Raw genomic sequence first — 27718 nt, forward strand, 5'->3', positions numbered from 1 at the left:
CTGGACCCATTCATGGGGATACTTGAAAATCTCACAATTTTCTACATAACTAGCCTGTTTGTGGAAACAAGAAGACAATGTGAGATGGCATCGGGTCAATACAGCATGTAACATTTCTGGGTGTAATTGCATTTCCAGGGAATTGACTTGGCTGTGTTAATTTGAGAGCTTTCAACTGTGTTTAGTTTGTGGATACTGTTTTTATTAGGAAATATTTCTGCTAATCTTAAAATAAATTACATTTTGTACCGATAAAGTTGAATGAAGCATTATTTGGACCAGACATGCATCAGTTAATTAAAAATTCTGAGGCTTACAATCTAACCAGTCTTATTTATCCATGGTTCTTGTGAATTCTGATCTAATTAGGGTATTGATCCAACAATGCTTCAATTTTAAAATTCTATACCTTGTATTGACATCTCTACGTGTTCTTTTTCTCTCTACTTAAATGATGTCTTTTCGTCACATAACAGTTGGAACAATTTGTATTCCTGTAAGTCTGGCTCCATTTGTGCTGCTCACTCACAAATTTTAGAACTGGTGACCCACAGTTTCAACTGTCATAACTCTAAGCTACACAATTTCCTTTCTAAACTGTTCAATATTTCAATATCTGCCACTGCTCAGATCCTCCTGAAAATCTATCTTGTTAACATGCTTTTGTTCAACCCTCATAATGTCTCCTTTCTCGGCTTATGTTGGTTCCAATTAAGTGTTTGCTTGCGGCCTTAGATGTTTACCTACTTTAAATGTTTTGCTATTGAACAAAAACACCAGCTAGGAATTTGCAGTTCAGCTCCATAAGGCTGATTTTTTTTTTCCCTCACATAGCTGCAAACAGTGAGACACAATTATAGATGTACAGATATTGAGGAATGAATAAAAGGCTACTTTAGTTAAGACAGAGTACTTATCTGTTTGCAGAAAGCTGTAATACTATTGAAGTGAGAAAAAAAAGCCATTAAAACACATACATGGTAAAGATTGTCCTGATCACATTTACTTAGACATGCAAAAACAGAATACATCTGAAAAGAGGCTAAGCATAAAAGGTTACATTAGAAGTGATTGAGAAAGAAAACCGCCTTTGGTACAAATGTAACAAAATGCATAGTTGGCCGCAGGTGATGGGGAAAAATGATGTCTTTTTATGATCACCAATGTCAATAACGTACAAAATGCTTCATATGAATATTAAGCAGTAATAGACTGACCTAACTAAAGTGGCTAGCTGAAGCCAGCTTACTGTTGTTCCTACATTCAGTTAGATACACAAAGGTGCACTTTGCTCTGAATGTGAATTTAAAGAAATTTCATTCATTTTGCTTTCAAGTCTTGATAATAATTCAATAAGATTATTTTCTCTAACTTTACAAATAGAGGAAAATATCTCAAACTGTCAGATGGTCAAATACCACAAAAGTAATGGCAAATACATGCTGTTCTTCAATCCAAGTCACAGTTTATTGAGACATGGTGAAATTTCAGCCACTAGTTTGGCATGACATGCATTGATTCAAGAACTGTTTCATTCAGATTCCTGTGGAATAAAACTCTGCATTGGCACTGGAAATAAGCACTGCTTAACACAGCTTTTAGATTTTGTGTACATTTGTTTGCACTCTTCTCAGGTGAATTTTGATTGTTTCTTCAAGATTTAATCAATATTCACTGACATATAATTTTTAACTTTAAACATGTATAGTACAGTTAAGCTGTTTTGTGGTCAGACCTTGAGGCATGACACTAAGGATGTAAAAATTAATAATACATATTTCACAAAAAAGGTGTTGGCTTAGATGGTATGTTAGCAGAATATTTTTTACATTGCTTCTACCATTGGCTTTTCTGTGGTTACAGTTGAACAAAGAAGAAATGATTGTTGTTTGACATAATAAGTACAGCAATACTAAATAAAACACTTTAACTAGAATTATAGAACATCCAACTCAAAAAAAAATAGCACTTGAGGGCACACAACAATACATTTTCCAAATGTGACATCAAATTGAATTTAACGAACCCTTGTGTCGACCCTGGTGATCTGACCTGGTGACTGAAAGTTACCAGCTTGATGTAGCAAATGGGATTATTCATTTTCTGGTTCCTCCTTGGTAGATTTGTTCTCTCGCTTTTCGGATCGTTTAGTGCGCTTCTTCTTCTTTTTAGCGGAAGAGGCAGAATGCTGCCCATCCTGCTTAACAACCTGGTCCTGTCTGCTAGATAACATGACTGGAGTGCCTCCTAAGTAGATATTAGACTGATATTCATCAGGTTCCAAGTTTTCAACGTGCTGTGATCCAAACCTGGGTGCCCAGGTAGGTAAGCCATCTTCCAGATTTGGAGATGCTTTAATGTTGTCCACTTCTGTAAAATAAATTAGACATGAATACAATGAACATGCTGAAAACAATAGACTGTTGCATAAAGCAATTAGGAATTGAAAGAATTAAGTACCATCATGTGATAATTCCCACCCATCAGAAGATAAAGGACTATTCCTTGGAAAAATTAGCCCCATTTAATTCTAATTTAGTTCTAGTTCTGGTTGCCATTCCAGCACTAAATTAAATTAGCTAATCAGTACCTTGAACTTATTCTTAAATCTAACCTCAGGTGTCACAAAGAAACTTGTATATAATGTAACAAGCTATTAAGGGTTATTTAAGAAACCTTCTTTGCATTTCAAGACTGAGCTTCTCCTTTCCTATTCTTATAGGCAATAGATAACTCAGCTGAACCAGATACAACAGAAATCACACAAGTTAATGGTCATCCAACTCAATTCACACTTGATGTTGAGTGTCACTGCATTATCTAAAATCATAAGTTGGTTGATAAGAATGAAACTTATCCTGACTGGAGATGATGAATGCCAGGCAATGACATCTCCAATAAGAGAAAATCTCACAACATTCAATGGTTTTATCATCCCTGTGTCCCCCACTGTCAATGTCCTGGGCGAGGGTTAGGGTCACCCTAACTGAATTGGATTGGATATTTAAATGCAGTGTCTACAAGAGCAGGTCAGAAGCTAGGAATACTGTGGCAAGTAACTCAAGTAACCCTTGAGCTACAAATGCCCCAAGGATAATCTGCCCAAAATTCCAAAGTCAGCAGGCTCTATTTTAGAGATAAAAGGAACTGCAGATGCTGGAGAATCTGACATAACAAGGTGCAGAGCTGGATGAACACAGCAGGCCAAGCAGCGTCAGAGGAGCAGGAAAGCTGACCGGCTTGGTCTAGGCCTGAAACATCAGCTTTTCTGCTCCTCCGATGCTGCTTGGCCTGCTGTGTTCATCCTGCTCCATACCTTGTTATCTCAGGATCCATTTTAGGGTAGATTCTACCACTCCAGCTGCAGATCCTGGGGCTGCAACTGAACGTAATGCGAGACAAACGAAAAGGAAAATCTCATGAGTGGTTGTAAGTGCCATTGCTAAAACTTCATTTTAAATAGATTATCAAATTCATTTTCATTTTTCATCAACAGCTGCCTGATCAAATTATCTGCTGAAAAAGGATGAAGTCTGAAAGGCGAGCCACTTTAGCACCAAACAATGTTCAAGCCATGACTGAAGCATAACTAATATTTTGTAGCTCCCGTGCCAGCAGGAAACTGTCATGATTGAATGAGGGAGCATCAGATGTTGTGAAAGCTCCCACCAGTTTTTAATCTTGACCTTTATGAAGCAATAGGAAAATCAAAAAGCAAATCAAACAAACTGGGAAGCTGAATTTGCAGCTATAATTAAACAGGGGATGCTGGCCTCTGCAGTATCAAAACATTTACAGTCAGTAACAGATGACATTATGCAACACAGTGCCATTGAAAGTGGTTACCTGCCAAATGCTGCCTGGGTTGTTGTATTCAATGATGCCACGCTGTAAGTTACTAAATGTAGACATTCTTTTCGATGAACATCCTCATTTTTCATATTGGTATAAGCCGAGGCTCTCACATGTCCTCATCATCCATCACACATGCTCACTACATCTTCTAGTAATCCACCAAAGGATTAACTAGCTCCCTCTCTTAGGACTGTTATTTAGCTGCATTTGTTTTAGCACATTGAATACCAAGTTTTGAACAACAGCATGACGGTGAGACAGTAAAGGGGTTGAGAGAGCTAGTGGTGAGGTCAAACTGTGTGCCATCAAAGGCTATAGGGAAACAAATGTTTTTTGTGTGTTTAGGATCATTGAGGGACAACATATAAGGAGAAATTGGAAAAAAGAAAGGACAGATCTTCAAGTAACATAATGGTAATGATGGAGGATCAGGAAGAGAAGCCTTTTTAAGTGACTATCTGGCTATGGCTAAATGGGTAAGAATTCAACCAAGTGAATTACCGATCATAAATCTAATTCTTACCCAACATGAACCTAAGTTCCTTCGAGGATGAGGCTTAGGAAATAATATTTGGAAACCAAATAGTAATTGAGCTTGCTTTAGTCTTCAGTGCTGAAGATAATAATAACATTCCAAAAATATTAAATAATCAAGGATCAAAACTGAGAGGGGAAATAATGATATTAACTATCACGTCAGGGAAACTAACAAAGCTGAAGACCAATATGTAATGCATCTAGATAGCTATAGAAATAGAGGACAGCCAAGTAGTAATCAACCAAGAATCTTTAGATCCTGGAAAAGATATAGTGGTTTGGAAAACTATCAATGAGAAATTCATATTCAAAAATGGAAGCAGACAACAAACAGGTGGTTATAGGCTAGTTAGCTTATGTTCTGATGGGGAAGCAATGGCCTTATGGTATTGTCATTGAGCTATTAATATCTAGGTTATAATCTAGGTGATATCCAGGGGAACTGGGTTTGATTCCCACCACTGCAGATGGTGGAACTTGAATTCAATAAATATCTGGAATTAAGAATCTGGGGTATAATATTTCTGGATTTCTGGAAGACGTTTGAGAAGGTATCATAATTAAAATACTTTACATGATAAAAGTCCACTGTATTGGATGTACTAATTTAGATTGGATAATGGATAGGCTAATTAATAAAAGGTCCTGTTTTTGGATGGGGGAATGCATTTTCAGGATGGCAACCTGCAACCTGTGGAATATCACAGCGATTACTGTTCAGGTCACAATTATTTACAAAACATATTATGACATAGATGAAGGAAGTGAATGTAGTATAGCCAAATTTGTGGATGATAGAAAAATAGGTGAAAAGGCAAATAATGAGAATGACACAAGGGTCTGAGGGGGATATCTACAGGTTAAATGACTGGGCAAAAACTTGCTGGCTGAAATGTAACATGTGGAAACGAGAAGTTTTGCTCTTTGGCAGGAAGAACAGAAGTGATGAATATTGTTTAAATGGAGAAAAACTATATTAGGTTGCAGCACAGAGGGAGTTGGGAGTTGTTGCATCATGTCAATTGGAGGCATCCATAGAGAATTTGCTGGATCAATCCCAAGTATGGAGGGATTTTCTTACAGGGAGAGTGGAGTAGTTTGGCCTTGTACACATTGAAGTTTACAGGAATGACAGGCAACTTTATGGATACATACCAGATCCTTAGAAGATTTGACAGGATAGATACATCCAGGATAAAGCAGCCTGCTTGATTGGCATTACATCCACATGCATCCACTTCCTCCATGACTGATGCTGAAGAGCAACAGTGTATATTATCTACAAGATGCACTGCAGAAATTCACTAAAAAACCTTAGACAACGCCCTCCAAACCAATGATAATGGGAACTGCAGATGTTGGAGAATCCGAGATAATAAAGTGTGGAGCTGGATGAATACAGCAGGCCAAGCAACATCTTAAGGGCACAAAAGCTGACCTTTCAAGCCTAGACCCTTCATGACCACTTCTGTCTAGAAGGACAAGGGCAGCAGATGCATAGGAACACTACCACCTGCATGTACCCCTCCAAGCCACCTACCATCCTGACTTGAAAATATATTGCTGTTCCTACACTGTTGTTGGGTCAAATCCTGGAATTCCTTCCCTAATGGCATTGTGGATCAACTCACCGCAAGTGAATTGCGACAATTCATGAAGGTAGCTCAGATCATCTTCTCAAGTGCAACTAGCGATGCGTAACAAATACTGGACAGTCATAAAGCCCCACATCACAAAAATGAACTTAAAAATGCATGGAGATTATTTCTCCGTGGGGGAGAGTTGAGGACCAGAATCAGTGGTCAGCCATTTAGCTGAGAGATGAAAAAGAATTTCTTCTATCAGTGAGTAGTGAATCTCTCGAACCATTTGTCAAAGAGGGCTGTAGAGGCTGGATTGGTAAGTATGTTTAAGGCTAAAATAGACAATTTTTTAAACAGTAAGGTAACCAGATAAACTGTAATCACAATGAATAACAGAGCAGACTCAAAGACCTACTTCTGCTCTGACATCTTATGATCTTAAGATAAGTGACCCACCAAGGTGGATAATGGTGGTCAGGAGTTTGAGAAGGATAGTTTGGTCAACAGTGCAGATGTATCAAGCAAGAGGAGAAGGAATAGCTTATCACTGTCACAGTCACATAGGCTGCCATCCGAGACGTCAATCAGAGGCAGGGACAGAAATGGGATCAATGAGGTTCAAACACAAGTCTAGTGAGAAGTATTGACATGCAATTGTGAGATGGCAGTATGTTCAAGCATTCTGAAGAGTAAAGAAATTTAGTGATGCAGTAGTTGTTAGCAAGGAAAAAGGAGTCAACAGCCCTCTTATACAATTGCCTTTTACCAGACAAAATTCTGCATGTATTTTCTCCTCAACCAGTTCTTTCCTTTTTGCTCAATCAGGCACTCACAGCAGAACTCGAAATTCTTTATTTTATATGTCAACACTAAGCAAATGCCTGGCCATAACTTCTATAACTAATGATTCAAAAATTAATATGTTACCACACATATTCATAAATTAGTTATACATAGCAATAAAATACCCAAGAATTTTGTTCACGTAACAGCTCGAGTGATGGACTTTTTGAATAGTACTTTCTTCACGATGATTGCTGTACAAGAAAACATTCAAAAAGATTGGAAGCAATAAAATGCAACTCAGTTCATGTCACTTCTTATATTATACCATACACGTATTTATATAAACCAGCCACTTAGTACAGTTTAGTTTTTCAAAACTGTCTTCCTTGTGCCTTAACTTAAACTATCTTGACATATTCAGGACCTTGACCCAAGGAAATATTCATCATTTCTTTCCTTGATTTGAATATGTGTCATCTATCCGAATCACATTTCCGCCATGCCTTCCACACAAATCTACCTGTAGCACAAAGTTAATATTTTTATTTGGAAAGAAATAAATTGTCTTTATATAGCATGCTTCATATCTGCCATTCACTTAATACAATCTTTGTTGTCAACTAATTTTGAAATTGCCATCACTGTTTTTTTAGGCAAATTGAGTAGCTAATTAGCACACATCATGCTTTCGTAAACTGCATTTGGATAAAAGCTAAATTGTTTAGATTGGTTCAGATTATGTAGCAAGGATGCAGGAAAGGGCAAATTCCTTTAAGTAAGTCAGCAAATTTAACATGTACCTGCACTGGCAGATAAGGGCTAAATTGAATACAGATACTTAAAAGGGAGAGGACAACAAGGAAGAAAATAGAGATGAGAGAGAGGACACCTCAGGAGAAATGAAGGTGGAGAAGGGGAGTGAAGAAAATAAGATAGGTACATCAGACAATTCCGGTAACATATTGGAACCTGAAAAATTCAGAAACTCTTCAGTGAGGCTGGCATTCATTTTCAAGGATCCTCTAATCACTTGCTAATCTGTGAAAACTTTGGCAAAAGATGCATAAAATCACCAAGAAATATATAAACTCTGTGCTACCAAATTCCCAATGCACTGTTTAGAAACTTTGCAAATATGTAATCTCTGTGTCAATTATCGACAAACTGATGAAAGATTTACCAATAATGCTGAAATTTGTAGTTTTAAATACATTTAGAAAGTGAATATTCTCAACTAATCAGCATTTTTAACGAGTATCATGAATGTATGAACTTCTGTATCAATAAACAGTTGAGAATGATGCAGCACAAGTGTTATTTCTGTTCAGCAATACTTTGTAATTACATACCATTTCTGCTAAATTATTACACCAGTTGTGAGCAGGGCACAACTGGATCATTGTCCATCTAAATTTCCCTTTTACACATCCAAATTCAAGCAGGTGAAGAGCACCTATCTGACCACTCTGATGGAGATTACAGCTTACTAAGTAAGCAGTAAGGATTTAAAATACTTCACGCCACCGTCCAACCTACTTTGCGTCATGCTGTCAAATGCATTAAGACATTATCAAAATATACTACTTTCAATTGTCATCTTCTCTCCTGAAGCTCTTGATTCATTTTGGGATGAAAATGTATAAGAGCTGACAATTTCTGAAACTTCACTCAATAGCTATGCTGTATATTTTCATTCCAGAATGAAAGTCAGCTGCATGTTCAACCACCCCTTGTGGATCATGATTGGTGAAGTAGAATCCCTGTTTGTTCTCATCTCAGAGTAATATATCCACCCATTACTGCAGTGGTCAGCAGAGCAGAAATTTCAGTGTAAGCCACAAATGACATTCAGATATTACTGAGCCTTCCGCCTCAACATCATATAAAAGCAGAAAGTGCTGGAAACATTTAGCAGGTCCGGCAGTATCTTTGGAGAGAGAAGTTTCAGGTCTTCTTCAGAGTCATGGGAGTCAAAAAATTAACTCTGTTTCTCTTTCCACAGATGTTGCCAGACCTGCTGAGTTTATCTGGCACGTTCTCTTTTCAGTTCAGATTTCCAGCATATGCAGTTGCTTTTATTGTCATATAGCGTGCATGCCTATTTACATTCAGAATGTTTCATTAGGAAATCATCAAAAGAATTCTCAGAAAATGAAAAAGACAAAACAATATAATCCAAGTGTCACGACAGTATAAAACACATCACAAGACATTTTGAGTTTTGCTTCAAAAAATACATAGGCGATTAGAACCAGAAACCATCAAATCGCATGTCTAAATTTTACACACTGATTACACTGCTTTTACTAGCTATGCTACTGGGGAAGTTTCCTAATTTCCATTTTAGCAATTACTACTTACTGGAGGAGATATGCCAAATAAATAGCTTTTAAAAAATACATGTAATTCAAAATTACATCTTGCATTCATCAAGACATTTTGCAAAAATACCAATTCAAGGGGAAAACCAACATTATTGCTGCATGAAATGATATTTCTGATTGATTGGCAAGTGGACTCTGATTAGTCGAGATGTTGCTATGGAGAATTCACCCTTTAATGCAAATTGACAAGTAACAGACTGGTTCATTTAATTTTAAGCCAGATAAGCTGACTCTGATTGTGTCTTTTTCAGCAATTCTCAAATTCTGTATTAACAAGTGACATTATATTTTCATATAACTTAAGAATTTTGTGCCAGTAACAATATATCATTTAATTTCTTCGAATTTATAGGAAAATTTTAGCTCTCTGTCAGACTTAAGCACCATACATGGAGTAGGGGATAGAACTCTCACTCCTTCCTGTCAGTGTAGTGCTCAAAGCATTTTGAAGACCTGGGCTTATTATCATTATTTGCCTGACTCGAACAGGAATTCGGTTGGTGCATGTTATTCATACCTTCACTATCAGTAATATAAACACTAGTGGGCAGCTAAGATACCAGGTGAATGGAAATAATTCAAGCATATGCCTTTTCACGATTTGGCATCCTTCTGAACTCATTCATTTATCATAAACTGCCTACTTACACATAACTGGCATCCTTCAGCATCTTGACTACATTTTTGTATTTTGAGTACAAGCATAGAGATTAATAGCAAGTATGAGATTCAGTTATGGGATGCAGCCAGTTGGGGTGAATAACTGATTGCTAGAACATAAGAACGAGAAAGAGGAATAGACAATTCAGCCCCTTGAGGCTGCTCCATTTCATACGATAATGGTTGATTTGATCCCGTCTCAGCCTCAACACCACTCTCCTGCCTGTAACCCCTTAAACTCACACTAATTAAAAATCTATCTTGTCTAAATTTATTCATTGCTCTGGCATCCAATCTAGGGTAATGAATGCCACAGATTCACAACCCTTTGACAGAAGTAATTCTTCCTGATCCCTATTTTAAATCTGTCATTCTTTAGGCTAAAACTATGACCTCTCATTCTAGATGTGTTGTTGCATGTCCTACAGAATGATTAGGGATTCTATGTAGTCCTGAGTTCTTCCTTAGAATACATTTAACAAAATAGTGAATTTGGTAATGAACAGCAATTCAAAACATGGTGAATCAACAGTTCATTTTATATCTCATAAGAAATGCTTCCCATTCAAATTGGGCAAGAGGAGTGAGTTGCTTGTTACTATCACCCATTTGGCACCATCACCCAAGATCAATTTCTGCTCCATTAAAACTATCTCATTGCTGATACTAACATGTCAGCTCACTCAGCACACATGGAGATTAGAACCAGAAAGCATCAAATTGCATGGCTAAATTTTGCACACTGATTACATTGCTTTTACTAGCTATGCTACTGGGAAGGTTCCTAGTTTCCACTTTAGCAATTGCTACTTACTGGAGGAGATATGGCAAATAAATATCTTTTAAATTTATATATTTTCTCTGCAGTGTTTAAAAAAATACACAGTTTCTATATTCATGAAGTTTTTAATTTTATGCACAATGATTCCTCAGTGAACAAAGGGGTAATTATTATGATGCTGTTTTATTTTTCAAATGGATAAGAAAATAAATTAATTCTATTTGACGGAAAAGTGTTGGCAGAAATCTCGAGATGGAAAAGATTGGCTGCAGGCACAATGTGCTCATAAATTTGAAATTGGTCAGTCGAGAAATATATTAATTAGCTTCAGAACTAATTGCAGTGATGGAACAATGAGCTCTGAATGCTTTACATAAATTATACAGAATTAATCTGGATGTTAGAAAGGAACTGTATCTACACCTTTATTTTCATCATTGGTTCAGTTCCAACAATTCCAACACTAATAACTGCACGGCCTCACAGTTTAGTCACTCAATACTAGATTTTGTGATGCTAACTGTCATTCCAAAGGCTCCAGAAAGGCAATGAGGAAGCATAGGCTAATCATGCAGAAGAAATGCTCTAACTGACATATTGATAAATGCCAAAAAGTTGATATGTCATCTCTACAAATGAAATTGCCTTCAGACTTTTAAAAAATGCAATAACAGACCTAACAGATGATGGTTCACACTGCAGATCTGCCCTCTGCCTTGGCATCTATGTTTGTGGATAATCTTCCATGGACAAAGATCACTACCCCGGCTATTGATGGCCCTATACTTCTTTGGACTACCTACACCTGCCCCTGCACATATTCAAAGAATTTTCAAATGGCTGAGCATTTAATGAATGCTACCTCTAGGTGGTGCAAAGAGTAGAAAGAAAGCTGATTCTCAACCAACAGAATGAAGCTTCCTAGATGTAAAATAATGCAGTCCACATCTCTGCCTCTGCATTTATTTCTTTAACTATGAATCTAACCCACCGTCTACAGACTCCTTCTCTTGCCTCCAATACACCCCATGCTCCTGGACACCACCCCAAGGTCTCCTACCCTCCCTCAACTTCTTAATTTCCAATTGCCGTGGAGACAACAATCGCCTCAACCTCTCCACACCCTCAATCACTCCCCCACAGAACGTGCAGCCCTCTGTTCATTCCACTCCAACCCTAACATCACCATTAAACCCACGGTTTACATCGCTGAGGCCAGGTGCCAACTCTCTGACACCTCCTCCTACTGCCCCCTTGATCATGACCCCACCCCTGACCATCAAAACATTCATCCATAGCCTTATTATCTAGGTGACCTCCCACCCACAGCCTCCAACCTCATCATTCCCCAACTCCACACCACCTGTTTCTGTCTCCTTCCCAAAATCCACAAATCGACTGTCCTGGCCAACTCATTGGCTCTGCTTGCTCCTGCTCCAATGAGCTTATCTCTCCTTACATTGACTCTATTTTCTCCTCCTGGTCCAGGAATTCCCTTCCTACGTCCAGGACACGACCCACAGCCTCCACCTCCTCGAAAACTTCCAGTTCCCTGGCCCCCAACACCTCATTGACACTATGGACATCGAATCATTGTACACTTGCATTTCCCATGCAGGTGGCCTGAAACCCCTCTGCTTTTCCTCTCCCACAGGCCGAACCAGTGTCCCTGCACTGACACCCTCATCTGCCTAACCGAACTCACCTTTACCTTTAACAACTTCTCCTTCAACTCCTCCGACTTCCTCCAGACAAAGGGGGTGGCCATGGAAACCAGCATGGGCCCAAGCTTTGCCTGCCGCTTTGTGGGATGAAGGGGACAGTCCCTCTTCTGCAGTTACACTGGCACTATCCCCCACCTCTTCATCTGCTACTTCAATGATTGTATCGGCACTGCCTCATTCTCCCACAAGGAGCTTACACAGTTCATCAACTTTATTGACTCCTTTCATCCGAATCAAGTTCTCCTGGACCATCCCATGACCAACACTCCCGCTTATCACCACCTCCTTGATTTGACACAACCTGTCTGTGTTCCCTCCTACCTATCCACTCCTCCCACCTCACTGACTGATCCCCACCACTGCTTACCTGCGTTCACCTATCACCATCCCACCTACCATCCCCAGCCCCACCTCTCCACTCTCTATTTAGCTCAGATCTCCCTTCCACCTCCCCCAATTCTGAAGAAGGGTCCCGACCCGAAATGTCAGCCTTCCTGCTCCTCTGATGTTGCCTGGCCTGCTGTGTTCTTCCACCTACACACTGTGTTATCTCTGACTCCAGTATTGACAGCTCTTACTATCTCACAGTAAAATAGTTTTTTCTATGCTCTTCACGCAGCCGCCTTGTTTCTCAATCTTCCTGTAGCCTCCAATCTTTCCTTCAACTTTGTGTCACTTCGAGCAAAAAGAACGCTGGCTTCCAGTGCAGGTCTCTACCCCCATTACTCCCGCTGCAGGCTGACCATTGATTCCCACTCCCACTCCTGGCTTTTGTCCTCTCCAACAGGGGCCCCAGCCTCCATCTCTCATCCCTCCTCCCCCATGTGCTAATGATTGATATCACTCCACACTGGTCTTTGGCATGTGCACAGATGCTTCCTGCAACTTGTCCCATTGCACCCAATTGTCAGCACTGGTTGCTTCTGTACAAATGCAGCCTCTATATTCACTCAGTTTTCAATGCTATTGAAAATTTTCATTTGTTCTTTTCTGTATTTTATAGGAACCAGTGATGTTCGCCCATTCTTAAAAGGTTCTTCTCATACATTCTCAGCAACAGCAGCTGATGTAACTATTTTTGAACTGGATGCAATGAGGAGTGAGCCCAATTACAGTTGCCATCTTCAATGATTGTAACAAGGTCAGTCAGGTGGACCCACAGAATATGAGTTCCCTGACTGAGGCTATTAATCTGTTAAACAGGGAGCTGTGACTGACAGAGAAGAACAAATGCATCAGGCACCTTGTTCACTTTGAGATCTGGCTCTCTTTGAAACAAACAACTGAAAGAGCTGGATCAGTGTCAAGGTCTCTCTACGTATAAATAAAGGATCACGTGGTGACAGGATACGACCTCTGTGAAGCTATTTCATCATCCATGTCACAGATCCCTTGATTAAAAAAAAGAAAATCATGACAATCCATTTGTCGAGTGCAATAAAATTGGCACTCACAGCTGCCAGAAACACAAACAGAGGCAAATGCTGCAGTCTGAAATTAAATTTTCATGGATTTAATGAAAAAAAAAGCAATATCAATGTTATTTAATCAAGTGACAGAAAGTTCAAGAATTGAAAGATGCCCAAGAGTTGAAAATTTCCAAAATGTTATATTGGACATAATCTTCTGTGGAGAGGCCGATGAGGGGAGAGGCCATTTTGGTTCTGGTGCTCGGCAATGAGCCAGGACAGGTGTCAGATCTCGTGGTGGGAGAACACTTTGACGACAGTGACCACAACAGCCTCACATTTCCCACAGCCATGGAAAGGGAAAGGAGCAGTTACCAGGGGAAGATATTTCACTGGGGAAAAGGAAACTATGACGCTATCAGGCAGGAGTTGGGAAGTACAGATTGGGAGCATTTGTTCCACAGAAAGGGTACAACAGATATGTGGAGACTGCTTAAGGAGCAGGTGTTGCGAGTGATGCATAAATTTGTTCCTCTGAGACAGTTAAGAAGGGGTAAGATTAAGGAGCCTTGGATGACAGGAACAGAGGTGCTTCTCATCAAAAAGAAAAAGGCAGCTTACGTAAGGTGGAGGAAGCAAGGGGCTAGCACAGCTTTAGAGGATTACAGGCATGCTCGGAAGGAGCTCAAAAGTGGACTGAGGAGGGCCAGGAGGGGGCATGAAAAAGGCTTGGTAGGAAGGATGAGGGAGAACCTGAAGGCATTTTACTCATACGTGAGGAATGAGAGAATGATCAGGGAGAAGGTAGGGCCGATCAGAGATAGCATAGGGAACTCGTGCGTGGGGTCTGAGCAGATAGGGGAAGCCCTAAGTGAATTTTTTGCTTCAGTTTTCACTCAGGAAAGGGGCCTTGTTGTGAATGAGAACTTTGAGGAGCAGGAAACCTCCTTGAACAGGCTTGAACAGATTGAGATTGAGGAAATTGATGTGCTGGAAATTTTGGCAAACATTAAGATTGATAAGTCCCCAGGGCCAGACCAGATTTAACCTAGGTTGCTCCGGGAGGCGAGAAAGGAGGTTGCTAAGCCACTGGCGAAGATCTTTGCTCCCTCACTCTCCATGGGAGTTGTACCAGAAGATTGGAGGGAGGCAAATGTTGTTCCTCTTTTCAAGAAAGGGAATAGGGAAATCCCTGGAAATTACAGGCCAATCAGTCTTACGTCTGTGGTCAGCAAGGTTATGGAAAGAATTCTGAGGGATAGGATTTATGACTATTTGGCAAAGCATAGCGTGATTAAAGGGAGCCAGCATGACTTTGTGAGGGGCACGTCATGCCTTACAAATCTTATTGACTTCTTTGAGGAGTTCACGAGACAGGTTGACGAGGGTCGAGCAGTGGATGTGGTGTTAATGGTTTTAGCAAGGCATTTGATAAGGTTTACCACAGTAGGCTCATACATAAAGTCAGGAGGTAAGGGATACAGGGTGATTTGGCTGTCTGGATTCAGAATTGGTTGGCTGACAGGAGGCAGAGAGCGGTTGCAGATGGTAAGTATTCTGCCTGGAGGTCAGTGCTGAGTGGTGTCCCGCAGGGCTCTGTTCTTGGTCCTCTACTCTTTGTAGTTTTTATAAATGACTTGGATGAGGAGGTTGAGGGGTGGGTTAGTATGTTTGCTGATGACACAAAGGTTGGAGGTGCCGTTGATAGTATCGAGGGCTATTGCAGGCTTCAGCGAGACATTGACAGAATGCAGAGCTGGGCTGAGAAATGGCAGATGGAGTTCAACCTAGATAAATGCGAGGTGATGCATTTTGGAAGGTCGAACTTAAATGCTGAATATAGGATTCAAGGCAGGATTCTCAGCAGTGTGGAGGAACAACGGGATCTTGGTGTTCAAGTGCATAGCTCCCTCAAAGTTGCCACCCAAGTGGATAAGGTTGTTAAGAAAGCATATGGTGTTTTGGCTTTCATTAACAGGGGGATCGAGTTTAAGAGCCGCGAGGTTATGCTGCAGCTCTACAAAACCCTGGTGAGACCACACTTGGAATACTGTGTCCAGTTCTGGTCACCCTATTATAGGAAAGATGTGCAGGCTTTCGAGAGGGTGCAAAGGAGGTTTACCAGGATGCTGCCTGGACTGGAGGGCTTGTCTTACGAGGGGAGGTTGATTGAGCTCGGACTTTTCTCTCTGGAGAGAAGGAGGAAGAGAGGTGACCTGATCGAGGTGTGCAAGGTATTGAGAGGCTTGGTTAGAGTTGATAGCCAGAGATTTTTGCCCAGAGCAGGATTGACTGCCACGAGGGGTCATAGTTTTAAGGTGTTAGGAGAAAGGTATAGAAGAGACATCAGAGGGAGGTTCTTCACCCAGAGAGTTGTGAGCGCATGGAATAGTTTACCAGTGGTAGTCGTGGAAGCGGAGTCATTAGTGACATTTAAGTGACTGCTGGACATGCACATGGACAGCAGTGAATTGAGGGGAATGTAGATTAGGTTATTTTATTTTTGGATTAGGATTATTCCACGGCACAACATGGTGGGCCGCAGGGCTTGTACTGTGCTGTACTTTTCTATGTTCTATGTTCTATGTTCTTCACCACCTACTTGTGAAATGCCATTACAAAACATTCCAAAATAACCAATAGACCTTCTCAACCAGAAACAAGTGAAAATATACTAGCTTTGCGCTGTAGATTGAGATGCTTTGAGCCAAAGATTACTGAAATTACTTCCAGGTGTCTGAAAGGGATGCCTGAGTTGATGAGCTGTAAATGAAATGTAAATACAGATTGGAATGTAGCAGCATGGGTGCCAGTACTCAATAGAGTGAAGATGGGTTAGTGATCATGTTAGAATGGGTTGAGTGCTTGGGGAGAGTGTGAAACTAATAATATTTGAGCAAGGAAATAATGTTCATTTGCAGACCTCCAAGGAACCTTGAAAAATTAAGCTTTTTTTGCCACAAGGGTAGTAAGTTTTTTCTAAATACTTCTTGATGATTTTCTTTTAAAAGGAAACAAACTGTTACAATCTCAAGCTATTCAATCTCAACTAAACAAGCAGAGTAAAATTTCTTCATGATATTTCTGTTTTGGGCTGCTTTAAATAAATTGCAGCAAGTCACCATGTTTAAACGTAAATATTTTTAATGTGTTGTGGTAACTTCAAATTATTGACCATTGGACAATGAGTACAGCTGAATGACTACTTTGTTCAAGGAAACTAAGGAGAGTATCAGTCTAGTGAGTCTAGAACAAAACTGTGAAGAATACAGAAAAGTTGAGTTGTGGCACTTGGCAATCACTGAGGACCAGAGAGAGAGAGAGGTGGGTGGGTGACAGCAGTTGCTCCTCACTTCATACTTTACCGGGTTTCACAATCAATTCATTATATTTTAAAAACATAGCTTGTTGACTGTGGTCTGAAAGTCAACTTTTCTTAAGACCCTGACTTTTCCACAGTGACATAACCTTGCAGTTTGGGATGCTGAACTGTTAATAAGATATTTATTTCAATACACAATATATGCGTTACACAGCAATGTCTTAGATATCACAGAATGCAAAATGTATCTTGAACCAGCACAATCAGGCAACACGTTAAGGTTATTCATTTTTTTTCCAAAAAATGTTTTCTTTGGAGTGAATTTAGATTATCAGGGCTAGATAGAGATTTTCAAAGTAAAAGTAAAGAGCAGACTTCAATTAATGAGCTTTGTATCAGATGATCCTTTTATGGATTCTGGAGGTTACTGTTTGCAAGAATCTGTAGGCAGCTTGTACAAATAGTTAATGTTAACAAAAACATTCTGAGACACTTTGGAATCAGGAGAAATCTGGGCAGGTGACAGGCACTGATGAGAAATGGAGCAAAACCCCAATTAATTGTTCCTTGAATGGGTGAAGGAGATATTATGGCATTAACCAAGAATGAACATCTGTTTTTTAATTTCATATGATGTAACATCAGAATTTGCATAATGAGATGTTATATGACCCAAAAATCGTGTAAATGTACTCTACTTTTCCTGTATTCTTCACAGTTTTGTTTTGGACTCACTAGACTGATACTCTCCTTACTTTCCTTGAACAAAGTAGTCATTCAGATGTACTGATTGTCCAATGGTTAATAATCTGAAGTTACCACAACACATTAAAAATACTTATTTTTAAACATGGTGACTTGCTGCAATTTATTTAAAGCAGCCCAAAACAGAAATAGCATGAAGAAATTTCACTCTGCTTGTTTAGTTAATAGACAATAGACAATAGACAAAAGGTGCTGGAGTAGGCCATTCGCCCTTCGAGCCAGCACCACCATTCATTATGATCATGGCTGATCATCCACAATCAGTATCCTGTTCCTGCTTTATCCCCATAACCCTTGATTCCACTACTTTTAAGAGCTCTGTCTATCTCTTTCTTGAAAGCATCCAGACAGTTGGCCTCCACTGCCTTCTGGGGCAGAGCATTCCATAAATCCACCACTCTCTGGATGAAGAAGTTTTTCCTCAACTCTGTTCTAGTTGTGATTGAATAGCTTGAGATTGTATTAGTTTTTTCCTTTTAAAAGAAAATCATCAAGAAATCCTTAGAAAATACATCGTACCCTTGTGGCAAAAGTAAAAACTTAATTTTTGGAGGTTCCTTGGAGGCCTGCAAATGAACATAACTTGGAGTGAACTCCCAAAGGAGATTGAATTACTCTCAGGACATGACTAAGTTTATAGGTAGGGGCAAAATGTTTACAGACTGTCCAAATACTTGTAGAAATCTGTTATGCACAGAAAAGAAGATTGCATTTAATGTTCCATAATGTCTTGCATTATGTTGAGAAGGCCTTTAAAATACAGGGGTTTTGTCAATAAGTTCTTGCTGTTTCTGTATTATTTACACTTTTCTGAATACTTACTGAATTTTTCAACCAAGTGGAAACTCCAGAACGTGAATTCCCAATATGGTTGCTCCTAGTTTTAATCATGCCACCATGATTACTTACATTATAAAGGTTAGACAGGCAAAGATAAGCTGGAGGCTGAATAGCTGTATTGATTAATTCTATTTGTAATGTAGTGATATAACATATGGAGTTGCAGTAAAACTGCCTCCCATAGCATTCCCATGATATATTTTGCTGGAGAGCAAGAAAACGAAACAGAGCATTCATCTGTTATAGAGTGAAATGACTTCTTTATTTTAGTTTCTTAGCTTGCTTTTAAACTCAACTCATTCATAGTCTTTCAAAACAAATAATCCAATGGTTCTTTCTCCCAAATAAAAACAAAAACTGTAGATGATGGAAATTTGAAATAAAAACAGGAAATTCTGGAGGAACTGATCTGGTCCAGCAGCACTTGTAGAAAGAGAAAAAGAGTTCAGTGACTCTTTTTCAGAACTGATAGTTCTGAACAGGAGTCCTTGAATTTGTAACTTTAACTCTCTTTTTCTTTCCACCACACAGATACCACACAATGGCCATCTTTCAATAAGAAATGAGCTAACCATCGCTTTTGACATTTAATGGTGGCACCATCATTGAATCCTCCTCCATCAACATCCCAAGGGTTACTATTGACCAGAAATTCAACTGGACATGCCTATAAATGCAATTGCTACAAGAATATGTCAGAGGCTAAGAATAGTATTGTGAATAACTCATGTCCTGGCTTTCCAAAATTTGTCCACCATCTGTGAGACACAAGTCAGCATTGTGATAGAATGCTTTCCAGTTCCCTGCATGGTTGTAGCTCCAGCAACACTCAAGAAGCTTGGCATCACCCAGCATAAACTAGCCAGCTTGATTGGTACCATATCCTCTCTCCACTGCTGACACTCAGTAGTAGTCGTGGGTTTACATGATTTACTGCAAAAATTCATCAAAGATCCTTTTGAGAATTCCTTCCAAACCTACTACTACTTCCATTTAGAAGGATAAGGGCACATGGGAACACCATGACATACAAGTTGGCCTCCAAGCCACTCATCATTCTGATGCGAATATTTTTTGACCTTCCTTCATCGTCGCTGGGTCAAAATCTTGGAATTCTCTCCTTAGGGCATTGTGGGTCAATCTACAGCATGTGGGCTGCAGCAGTTTAAGAAGGCAGCTCACCACCACCTTTTCAAGGGCAGCTAGGGAACAGCAACAAACACTGGCCAGTCAGTAATGAAAATGGCCCCACCAGTGAATAAATGATTTTTTTTAAATGGTACTGCTTGTCCTGCTGAATTTCTCTGGAAATTTCTATTTTTATTTCTATTCCTTCTTCTGTGCATCAAAATATCATTATCGCAGTATCTAATTGACATGGTGTCTGCAAGATCTGCTCACCTGGCTGCCAGAACTTCAGCAGAAAAACAACAAATATCATGAGAAAATAGCATAAAACATTTTTTTGGAGTGAGCAAGTGAGAAAATCCTTGCTTAAATTTATCCTATGATCTTCTGTCTTCTGCTCTGCTCTCCACTTCCATATGTATAGCTGGACATTTTTTTCTCTCTGTTGCTCTATGTCCATGGTTGTCTTTTTATTTCTAGTTTTTTTTTGTTGCACTTTAGCAATCACATTTATTTAACATTAGGTGAATATTCAATTGACAAACAACAAAAATGTATTTTTAGTCATTAAGGTCCAGGAACCTTATGGACATTATAATTAGGTTGTGATATTATTAGAAGTGTTCAGACAGAAATTCAACCTCTTTGGTTCAACTTGCGTTAATTGTTCCCTGTTGTTCCCTCTGGTTCTATCTTTCGTCAGTTACCATCAACCTTTCTTCTCTCAAGGTCTCTCCTTATCCCTGTTTGTCAGTGCCCCTCTTCATTATCTTCATATGTAAGTGTGGAACTGTCTATCCTCATGTGTCTGTTTTTTTACCTCCCTCTAACATTAGAAATCTTTGTAGCTTTTTCTTCCCCCTGCTGTTCTGTCTTGTCCTATTGAACCTGTGAATTGTGCAACTGGTTCTTGATGTGCATGTATATGTTTTGGATAATCAAATGTAAATAATGCAGAAATAGCAAGTGCCAATTGACAATAATCCACACATTTTAGAAGGATTTCCCAAAATAAGCTATTTGCTGATCTATATTTGGTTGGAAAATCACTTGCTGGATATTGGCAATCTTTGGAGCAATGAAGATTGCACATTATTGCACCCATGATATTTTTACTACCATCCACCGCACCTGTGTATTATCTCCAAAATATAGGAACTAGCTAGTTGAAGTTCAATACTCAGTCTTTAAGGTGCTGATAATTCACATGCAAACAGATGCATGAAAATAGTGATTTACTCTATAACTGCTATCTTTCATCCCTGGATCTAGTTTTGTGAACATAAATTAGGTCAGTTTGTGACTGATAGAGCATATTTCCTTCTATTAGCATCTTGCTTATCTCTTACATTTTGGATTTTTCTAGTGTCGTCAAACTTGAAGACTAATTCAGAATATTGGTTTAACTTTTTTGCCATTTCCCCCTTCTCCATTAACAATTCCTCAGTTGCATCTTCCAAGTGTCCCACACTTTAGTTACTCTCTTCCTTTTTATAAACTCATTGAAGCTCTTTCTGTTTGTTATTACATATCTTGCTAATTTATTTTCATAATCAATTTTATTCCCTCTTTATTAGCTTCTTGGTCATCTGCTGCTGGTTTCCAAAAAGAATCCAATTTTATGGCATATTGCACAGTTTTCAGCACTTTATATGGCTCAGTTTTAAACTAGACATTCTTCTTGACTACCTTTATAATCAGCTTGAATGCACATTATTAGTAGAAATGCACATAACAGTTTAAATGCACATGATGAAATATATGATTGAATTACAATATCACCTCAATTCCTAATCCATTACTACTGATCAGTCTTTCATACTTATCATTATGGACTGTGATCCAACACACAATGAAGTTTAAATCATATTTCACAGATACATTGGTGAGTTTAGTGCTTGCTGGAAATGCTTACTAACACATGAGGATATCCTCAAATTGAATATGGTAGTAACACTCTCATTCATACCTTAACAAGTTGCAACAATCCATATGTTGAAGCGCATTATCACAAAAATATATGACGGATGCATGCATGGTATATTTTCCATAATGCAATAAGTGCTGTTCATTTTCCACTTGCAACTTCAGAAATGTCTACAGTCTGTTTTGCTGCTTTCATCCAACAACTACTGCTTTGAAGCACATTAACTTATGGATTTCCAAAAAAAGAACACAACCCATAATTAATTCCGTGACAGACACAAGAAGACACAACATGGCCAGACAGACTAGTTGCCCTACTGTACATCGCAGACATATCTGAGATGATGACAAAGCTACTCAGACCCCTATGTATCAGGGTAGCCCACAAGCCAACAATAGCCCTGCAACAGCTACAGATGAACGTAAAGGATCCCATACTCAAAACCAATAAAACTACCATAAAATACAAAATACCATGCAAGGACTGTGAGGAAGAGCATATAGGCCAAACTGGAAGAAAACTGACAATAAGGATTTATGAAAACCAACAAGCCACCAAGAGACATGACAAATTCTCGCTGATCTGAATATGCATGGACAAAGAAGGACGCAAATTCGGCTGGAACAACACATCCATTATTGCACAAGCCAAACAGAGACATGACAGGGAATTCCTGGAGGTCCAACTGGAACTCCATCAACAAACACATTGAGCTTGACCTGAAATAGAACCACTGAAAAACACAACCAGAAGAGAGGCCAACCACCCTAGCAAACCAAGACATATAAATAACACCAGCACTTCACTGGAGGTGCACTGGTGATGTTCTCTATCAAGGTGATGAAACATCTGCAAGCAAATCCACCAGCTCGGCAAGCAAGTCCACAACCTCACAGTAACTTAGCCCTAACCAAAAGTACTACAACCCCTTTTAACTTAACCACTGACAGGCGTAATTGACCTTTATAATGTGACTAATTATTGTCCAGAATCCGAGACCAAAGAGGTTGATAGCTGATACATATTCTCTAAGCAGAAGTACAAAAACTGCATTGCTGTTAATTTGTGAGGCTGGATGAACACAGCAGGCCAAGCAGCATCTCAGGAGCACAAAAGCTGACGTTTCGGGCCTAGACCCTTCATCAGAGCTCTCTGATGAAGGGTCTAGGCCCGAAGCGTCAGCTTTTGTGCTCCTGAGATGCTGCTTGGCCTGCTGTGTTCATCCAGCCTCACATTTTATTATCTTGGAATCTCCAGCATCTGCAGTTCCCATTATCTCTGTTGCTGTTAATTTACTCATTTTACAAACATTATGTTTTATATACATGAATATATTTTAATACAAAGGGAATATTCATCCAAAATTAGTGATAAGTAATTAAGTAATCCTTCAGGTTGTCAAATTTTTGCACCCTCCCCGATAACTATTCATGCATAATTTACATTGTTTCCTAGCATGATGACAGAAACTATTCTTCAATTGTTTTGAAGGGATGTGTGCCCAAACAGGTACTAAACTCCAGGTATAATTTTCTAGTGCACTCTTTGAGAGTTTTTCTATATGTTTAATTGGAGAATGAATTTCCCTGCAGTTCCAGTGCAATGATCAAATTATCACTGCCCACGCTTTATTCCTTAACATTCTTGGCAAACATTGAGATTGCATTCACCCTGCAAGTACAATCAGTTAGGAATTTGTTTACTGCTCTGCAGTGAAATTAAAATTCTGCAGTGTAAATGGGGAATCAAAGCTCATCTTTGCCCCTGTTTGAATGAGGATGGTGGTGTATTGGCAAACCCAATGGATTAGGATCTCAAAGAAGGCATGTGAAATTGTGCTCAACGAATCAAACAATTCATGGGTCTGGGGAAATGAATGTCCAAACTGCAGGATTATTGTAGATTTTTAACAATCATCCTGTTCCAACACATGTCTGGAGCAGGAGGGAGTAGAATCCAGGCTTCCAATTAATTTTGCTGTCGGTGGGGAGAAGGATAAGTGGGCAAGCATTACACAAACCACCTCCAGGTTGAATGCAGCCTCCCTGACTTCAAACCCACTACTTGGGTAAAATAAAATACAGTCCATTCTTTTTATTTCCGAGGCACGAGGGAAAAACACAAGGCCCTGGAATCAGTTAAATGTTTTCTTTTATGAGCAAACAAGTACAATATATTAAGCATTTTGACTTCAGAAGAGGCATCTTCCAGAAACAAAGGAATATAAATGAATAAGGAATGCATTTAATAAAGTCATGCTAATATGGCAGCTGAGCATAGAACAATGGCAAATAGATTTAAATAAGTTAAAGATGAATTTAAGTCTGCTGGTTAGTGGAGGCTTCTTTATACAAAGAGTGATTGGCAAGTCGAACAGATGTGCAGGAAGCGAAATGGAGACAAAAGTCTCAGAAACTCGACAGAATCAATCAACTCTGGCACAGGGAAACTTCAGTATCTTGTTGGGTCGACAAAGTAAGTTGGACAGATGACTTTCCTCATCTGTGAATATTATGGCTTCACTTCCTGGATGAAACTGGAATTAAATAGCAAATGTACAGTAGGTAATGTCATTTGACTTCTGAATTAAATGAAAAAAACTCAACTTGATTCAATTGAGAGGCAGGTAAGTGTTCAAACTTGGAACCATGCAAGCAAAACTGCCTTGCAATGGTTTGATAACACAAATTTGGTTAAAACCATCCCTTCTAGGTAGGCAAGACCAAATGCAGCTTACTAAAGCAAAACATGACCAGTCCATTTATTATGATTGTAACGAGGTCAGCCAAGTGGATGTCATAGAATAGGCTGTTAATCTGATCCAATCAGGGAGCCCTGGCTGGCAGATTAGTGCGAGTGTCAGACATTCTGTTCATTTTGAGAACTGGCACTGATGGAACTGTATCAGTGTCAAGGACTCTCCATGTGTAAATAAAGGGTGACTTTGTGATGGGATACTAGTCTCTGTGGAGTTATTTCATCATAGTTATATTTTATCATTGCATTATTTAAAAACAAAATAGATGGACATTTGCAGCCCTCAAAGAAAGTTCTGAGAATATCAAGCAAATTAAAAGTGGCAGATAGCCATCCCATTAAGAACCACAGCAGTATCAGTAGCCCAGAGCTAAGTGCTAGCCATGTCTCCTCCAACATTAGATCGTAAGGCTATCAGTTCAAAGCCAGCTCCAGAGACTTAAGCATTATTGAGAGTCTCAACACTGAGGGTGAGGAATTGCTGTGCTGCCGAGATGCTGTCTTTCAGGTGCCCTTCAAATCAAAGTATTATATATCCTTTTATATGGATGGAAAAGATGATTTTGCACAATTTCAACAAATGTGCATCTCTGATTCAATATGACTGAATAAAAAAAGAACATTTTGTCATTATCACTATTGCTTGTAGCATCCTGCAGTGCAGAAATTAGCTGTCACATATCCTTCACGTGCCAACATCAATAGGTGTTTAACTTTGTTGGAATTTTTTGAAATACCCCAAGGTGATGAAATGCTGATATGAATGCAAAATTTATATTAGCAATTTTATCCAACATGTTTTGATCATGGTTGCATGCAGTTCTTTTCTTATCTGCAGACTTAAAGGTCTCTATTGTTCTCTGATGTCATTTAGCCATCTGAACAGTCAGCTTTTGTGAAAAAACAGAAGGGCCTTCAGCATCATAAATTATTCGCTGAATCATGATTTTACACAGTGATCATTGTGAATGGAATGGATTTCAGAGCACCTAAAGCTAAAATCTTGCACAGCCATAGCAGGCTGAAGCGATTCTCCAATTTAAATGGAACATTAGGCTGATGCAGTGTACTGGTAAATTAAATACAGTGCAAATGCAACTATATGCAGTCTTGGCACATTTTTGAAAAGTTACCATGCTAATCAAAAGTGACAGTTTATGAAAGGAAAAGTATGGAAATACAAAGGATCACTGAACAAGGGCAATGGTAAGATTAAAATGCCTCAGACAATTAAGAATACAATATATTGCTTGGTGAAGTTTATACCTCCCAAGAAATAGAAAGCAGATGATCATCTGTGATATAAGGTATCTGAGAAGTTAGGATGAAATGATTACCGTGTAAAAGCAAAGTAGAATCAGGAACTTTAAATCATGCTGTGGGATATCTGTATGAAATCTCAACATATTACTTTAAAATTACTTTCATTGCTATCTTAGGGAAGATACCTAGATATTTCCCCTTATATTTTAGTTATTTTTCTTAAGTAAGTTACCACTTCCACTAAAATTGCAAAGAGATGAATTTCAGCGAAGCACAATGAGTAAACTTACTGTAATATCCTGTCATGTGATTGTAAAGCCAATGCTTCTTTGCAAAATAAAAACTGAAAGAACTGCTGATGCTGTAAATAGGGAACAAAAACAGAATTTTCTGGAAAAGCTCAGAAAGTCTGATAGCATCTGTGAAGAAAAGTGAGAGTTAATGTTTCATGTCTGGTGACCCTTCCTCAGAACTGGACCTATAACGTTAACTCTGTTTTTTTTTCACAGATGCTGACAGACCTGCTGAGCTTTTCTGGCAACTTCTGTTTTTGTTCCCAATGTTTCTTTGGTCCTCTTTTTGACAGTATTTATCAATTCTATTTGAAAATAAGAACATAGGAATGAGGAACAGGAATTGGCAATTTAGCTCCTCGAGCCAGCTCCACCATTTAATATGATCATGGTTGATCTCACCTCAGTCTGAACTCCACTTCCCTTCCCACCTTCCGAAACTTTTTAACCTATCACTAATAAAAGTGCTGACAATCTGCTCCTTAAGTTTATTCAGCCTGCCACAATCTACCACACGCTGGGATACTGAATACTACATAATCACAAAACTTTAATAACTTCTTTCCTTGTACTTCCACTTGCACATTCCTGTCTTATAGAAAATACGGATTGCTGTTCCTGGTAATGAAAGTTTAAACTTAGAAACTGAAATTTTGCTGTATTATGTGCACTATTCCACCGTTTGCTTCCCGAAAATGACATTTGACTCTCTGACCATTGTGTTTAGTGATAAGAAGTTCTTGATCCTGCTTGGGAGATGTGTCTTTTTGGTAAATATGAAATAAACTCATCACAAAAAGCTAACTCATGACATTTCAATCCTTTTAACTGTCACATGTTGACATAAAATGTCACCCTTGTATTGCGACAATTCCTTTTTACTTACATTTAGAATTGAAAATTGTTTCTTGTTTTCAGTAATGATTTTCCCAGTTTTTCTCTCTCTCCATTGTCAAAAGCACTGTCAATTCAGGTTAGATTCTCAGGGGCACCAAATATCTAGTACAACTGCACCCTCTCTCATCTTTGGTGCTCATTAAAAGGTCTGTCACCAACTCTGTTGTTCTCCGTGTCAACTGTCTGGACTGAGCCTGACTGTACTCAAAACTGTCATCTCTGACCCTGAGATGAGCTTGTGACTATATATTTATGCCACTGGCAAGACTGCATGTTTTTGTTTTCAAACATCACTCATCTTCAACCTCAGCGTAACTCATTTGAAACCTGCATCCAATGTCTGCTGCTTTGGACTTCACTTTTCCATTGTCCTCGTGGCTGGCCTTATATATTCCACCCAACATAAACTTGAGCTCTTCCAAAACCTTGTTGAATAGATCACAGTATGCAACAAAACACGTTCAACAAAATCTACTCGGCAACCACCCAATATTCTCTCACTCAAAGCTCTTGCAACGCCTGAGTTTTAAAATAATCAGCCTTGTTATCATTACTTTGCCTTTCCCTATCTCTGTAATATTCTCTATCCCTGCAACTCTTTAAGACATCTGTACTCTTGCAGTTCTGATTTCTTGCAAATCCTTGCAGTGAACTGTTCTGTCATCGGCAGCTATTCCTTCAATTTTGTGAGCTCTTCATTGTGGGAATTTCTCATTAAGACTGTTATTCCCAATCGTTTTAAGTTACTCCTTAAAACCCATATCTTTGCCAAAGTTTTCAATCACCTGTCCTGATATGATCTTCTAG

The 27718-nt window shown here is 39.0% G+C and overlaps 1 protein-coding gene across 5 annotated transcripts in view; it reads right to left on the reverse strand.

Annotated features, from left to right (window-relative positions):
- Window positions 1-976: 976 nt before the first annotated feature.
- Window positions 977-27718, reverse strand: part of LOC125458278 (protocadherin alpha-C2-like) — a 227948-nt gene continuing 201206 nt past the window's right edge. For all 5 annotated transcript variants that reach the window (XM_048543430.2, XM_048543429.2, XM_048543432.2 and 2 more), the window contains exon 4: window positions 977-2370. In XM_048543430.2, the coding sequence (XP_048399387.2) occupies window positions 2093-2370 (278 nt within the window). In that variant the 3' untranslated portion in view covers window positions 977-2092. The remainder of the gene's footprint in view (window positions 2371-27718) is intronic.

The sequence above is a fragment of the Stegostoma tigrinum genome, chromosome 13, assembly GCF_030684315.1.
Source record: "Stegostoma tigrinum isolate sSteTig4 chromosome 13, sSteTig4.hap1, whole genome shotgun sequence".
Lineage (NCBI taxonomy): Eukaryota > Metazoa > Chordata > Chondrichthyes > Orectolobiformes > Stegostomatidae > Stegostoma > Stegostoma tigrinum.